Source organism: Sinocyclocheilus rhinocerous, unplaced genomic scaffold (assembly GCF_001515625.1).
Source record: "Sinocyclocheilus rhinocerous isolate Xijiao unplaced genomic scaffold, SAMN03320098_v1.1 scaffold148, whole genome shotgun sequence".
Classification (NCBI taxonomy): domain Eukaryota; kingdom Metazoa; phylum Chordata; class Actinopteri; order Cypriniformes; family Cyprinidae; genus Sinocyclocheilus; species Sinocyclocheilus rhinocerous.
Window position 1 is genome coordinate 9970 of NW_015653472.1, and position 4521 is coordinate 14490.

Sequence of the window (4521 nt, forward strand, 5' to 3'; positions counted from 1 at the left end):
ATATTTTGAAGAATGTTGGTAACCAAACAGTTTATGGTTTACAGTAGCCACAGTATGCAAAAATACAATGGCTACCATCAACTGTTTGGTTACCTACACTCTTCAAAATATATTTTTCTGTGCTCAAACACTCATACAGGTTTGGAACAACTTGATGTAAGGAAATGATGACAATTTAAATTTTTTGGCCAAATGAAGCCTTTAAGTTTTCTGTAACATTATGTTCACATATGCAAACGTTGCATTATCTAATTAAATATGCACTCATTTGCATATATTTCCAGAATAATAAACTGAACATTGCATAAAGCCTGGTCCAATTTTTTTTTTACATATTAGAGTTAAAGGCTTTTACTGAGGGGATCTCTCTTTTAATCGCTCCATAAATCACAAAATACCGCCAGAAAAAAACCACCATATTTAGAGGTTACAGTGGGTACGGAAAGTATTCAGACCCCCTTAAATTTTTCACTTTTTGTTATATTGCAGCCATTTGCTAAAATCATTTAAGTTAATTTTTTTTCCTCATTAATGTACACATAGCACCCCATATTGACAGAAAAACACAGAATTGTTGACATTTTTGCAGATTTATTAAAAAAGAAAAACTGAAATATCACATGGTCTTAAGTATTCAGACCCTTTGCTGTGACACTCATATATTTAACTCAGGTGCTGTCCATTTGTTCTGATCATCCTTGAGATGGTTCTACACCTTCATTTGAGTCCAGCTGTGTTTGATTATACTGATTGGACTTGATTAGGAAAGCCACACACCTGTCTATATAAGACCTTACAGCTCACAGTGCATGTCAGAGCAAATGAGAATCATGAGGTCAAAGGAATTGCCTGAAGAGCTCAGAGACAGAATTGTGGCAAGGCACAGATCTGGCCAAGGTTACAAAAAACTTTCTGCTGCACTTAAGGTTCCTAAGAGCACGGTGGCCTCCATAATCCTTAAATGGAAGACGTTTGGGATGACCAGAACCCTTCCTAGAGCTGGCTGTCCGGCCAAACTGAGCTATCGGGGGAGAAGAGCCTTGGTGAGAGAGGTAAAGAAGAACCCAAAGATCACTGTGGCTGAGCTCCAGAGATGCAGTCGGGAGATGGGAGAAAGTTGTAGAAAGTCAACCATCACTGCAGCCCTCCACCAGTCGGGGCTTTATGGCAGAGTGGCCCGACGGAAGCCTCTCCTCAGTTCAAGACACATGAAAGCCCGCATGGAGTTTGCTAAAAAAACACCTGAAGGACTCCAAGATGGTGAGAAATAAGATTCTCTGGTCTGATGAGACCAAGATAGAACTTTTTGGCCTTAATTCTAAGCGGTATGTGTGGAGAAAACCAGGCACCTGTCCAATACAGTCCCAACAGTGAAGCATGGTGGTGGCAGCATCATGCTGTGGGGGTGTTTTTCAGCTGCAGGGACAGGACGACTGGTTGCAATCGAGGGAAAGATGAATGCGGCCAAGTACAGGGATATCCTGGGCGAAAACCTTCTCCAGAGTGCTCAGGACCTCAGACTGGAACTAAGGTTTACCTTCCAACAAGACAATGACCCTAAGCACACAGCTAAAATAACGAAGGAGTGGCTTCACAACAACTCTGTGATTGTTCTTGAATGGCCCAGCCAGAGCCCTGACTTAAACCCAATTGAGCATCTCTGGAGAGACCTAAAAATGGCTGTCCACCAACGTTTACCATCCAACCTGATAGAACTGGAGAGGATCTGCAAGGAGGAATGGCGGAGGATCCCCAAATCCAGGTGTGAAAGACTTGTTGCATCTTTCCCAAAAAGACTCATGGCTGTATTAGATCAAGAGGGTGCTTCTACTAAATACTGAGCATTTTTCAGTTTTTCTTTTTTAATAAATCTGCAAAGATGTCAACAATTCTGTGTTTTTCTGTCAATATGGGGTGCTGTGTGTACATTAATGAGGAAAAAAAATTAACTTAAATGATTTTAGCAAATGGCTGCAATATAACAAAGAGTGAAAAATTTAAGGGGGTCTGAATACTTTCCGTACCCACTGTATATGTATATATATATATATATAATGTGGATGATCAGGTTAGATTGTGTCCAGTGTCCAGATTACAAGATTAAAAATCGACGCATTTACACCACTTCATTGAATACGTGCAGCCAATCGGGGAGAGCATTTCAATCATGCCTGTGTGTACATCGTCATTCGGACAGAGGTAACTAAGCAACAGCCAATCAGAGCCTGTGTTAGAGAGTTTATAATAAGCGCTTTACTCCACTGATGGCAGTTCACTGAACGCACCTGACAGACTCAAAGACGATTCAAGATCGACTAACAGAAGACATGAAGGCTTCTTTCAATACGACAAATTGGATGATACATTGTGGATTTTAAATTGTAATATTTTCGCGCTTTTTTGTTAAGTGGATTTTAGGACTGCAGTTTTACACCACAACGAAAAGAAGAAAAAAAATTCAAAGCATTTTTAACCTGCCACCATGGAGTCTAATAAAAAGGTAATGTCATATTGTTTGCCTTATCACTCTAGTGTAGTGATAGTTTGCCAGTAGTACCTGAGGAATTAGATGGGAGAGAGTTTCAGTAAATTCTTAAAACATCCAAGAAAGCAAAACTAGATTTGTCTTATTCTGTCATTTAAAAAATAGAAATAGAAAGCAAACTTCATTTTGACTGACAGAACAGATAAATCTCTTTAACGCTCATTTATATTTTTGAGTTGAGGTTTTTATGCATCTGTACCTAGACAAGTAGTAAAACTTTATTTATTTATTTATCAATCAAACAAATCCTATTTTTGTCTCCAGCCACAACGATCTCATACCATCAGATTTAAACCCTTAAGTAATGGAAATACGTAGTAAAACCTTCTAATAAGACATCTCAGACCACAGCCTTACAGAGGTTTAGAGGAGAAACAGATTAATTACATCAACCATTTGTGTCATTGACATAAGACTCATTTATCTTGTTTGCCTGGAGAAGTAAAGTGATGAAAGTACTTTGTACTTGATTAATGTATATGCATATGCATTATAATGAACTAATTTTTGTAGAACAATGACATTTGGTTTATTATAACTGTGTGCTAAAGGGAACTAGAAGAGCAGTGCTCTTAAATTGAGATTATTAAGACTTGCTGCTGTAAACCCTTTTGAAGTCTAAACCCCTTTGATTCAGTGGCTCAGTGGGCCTTGCATTGCTTATTTTCTGTATGTTCATTTCATCAGGAATGTTAAGCTTTTAAGGACTTGACTTGAGGCCAATGTTACTCAGTTAACTTTTTTTTTTTTTCAATTTATTTGCTTTTTTATGCATGCATTTTATTGCAGCTGCAATTAATTCCATGTATTAAGCTGTGGTTATATAATATTTAACAAGGTTTAAGTGTTACTTGTAAACACACGTACTACAGTCTGTGGTCGAGTCAGAACTGTACCGAGCATGACCGTCAGGGGGCGCAATTGTCCCACAGTGAACCTGCCATAACCGTTATTTTCTATTACAAGGAATGTTTGTAAAACACAGCGTTTCTGCAATAGGCAGGGGGCATATTAAAACACTATTAAAAGGCTACTGATGTAATCTTTTTAAGCTTGAGAATAACTAGTGTTTTCTACATATGACGGGTAGAGGGTTGGATTCCCAGAATAATATTCAGGCCTATATTCTCAAAAATTTTTAGTTTAAGGGTTTTCGCTTTTTAATACACAATTGTAGAGTGTTACTCCAGTTGAGAACAGAACTGTTATTTGGGGTAAGAATGCTTAGGAGCACGTATGAAATCACATGCCGGGTTTAGCAGTATTTTATATTGTTAATCCGACCCTTCGTGCTAGAGCTCACGATGAAGTCATTGTCTTTGAAGGCCTGTTGAGCCTGTTATGTAAAGACCTGTGGTTGTTGGAGTGGATTGGAATAAGAGGCTGGAGTAGTTGTGGTACGTGTGCGTGAGTTGGTTCAGGTGCTGCCCGATCTGTAATAGGATCATACAGGGTTTCCCTCATTCAGCATCTTACATTTTGCTGCTTAGTTCTGTGGAATAAACCATTGTTCACATGTAGGTTAGAAAAAAATGTCAAAATAATTTGAACAGTTTAATTTTTATTTATTTATTTATTTTTAGCCAAACAGCAATGCTGTGAAAGGAATGGAAGGGCCAAATTGAATTGACTATTGTATTATACATTGACTGAGTGAAAAACTGCATGGAAATTGCACATTGCACATTACACACAACTATGAAACTCCCCTGCATATAATATCTATATATCAAGTCTATTAGTATGGAAGCCTAAATAAATAAATAAAAAAAGGTCATTGCAACTTTGTATTTAAAGGGGTCATATGATGCTGCTAAAAAGAACATTATTTTGTGTATTTGGTGTAATGAAATGTGTTTATGCGGTTTAAGGTTAAAAAAACACATTATTTTCCACATACTGTACATTATTATTTCTCCTCTATGCCCCACCTTTCTGAAACGCATCGATTTTTACAAAGCTCATCGGTCTAAAAA

The 4521-nt window shown here is 37.7% G+C and overlaps 1 protein-coding gene across 1 annotated transcript in view; it reads left to right on the forward strand.

Annotated features, from left to right (window-relative positions):
• Positions 1-2423: 2423 nt before the first annotated feature.
• LOC107716100 (solute carrier family 2, facilitated glucose transporter member 1-like) overlaps positions 2424-4521 on the forward strand; it is a 19497-nt gene continuing 17399 nt past the window's right edge. Inside the window, exon 1 of the mRNA XM_016522423.1 lies at positions 2424-2500. Within this exon, the coding sequence (XP_016377909.1) occupies positions 2483-2500 (18 nt within the window). The 5' untranslated portion in view covers positions 2424-2482. The remainder of the gene's footprint in view (positions 2501-4521) is intronic.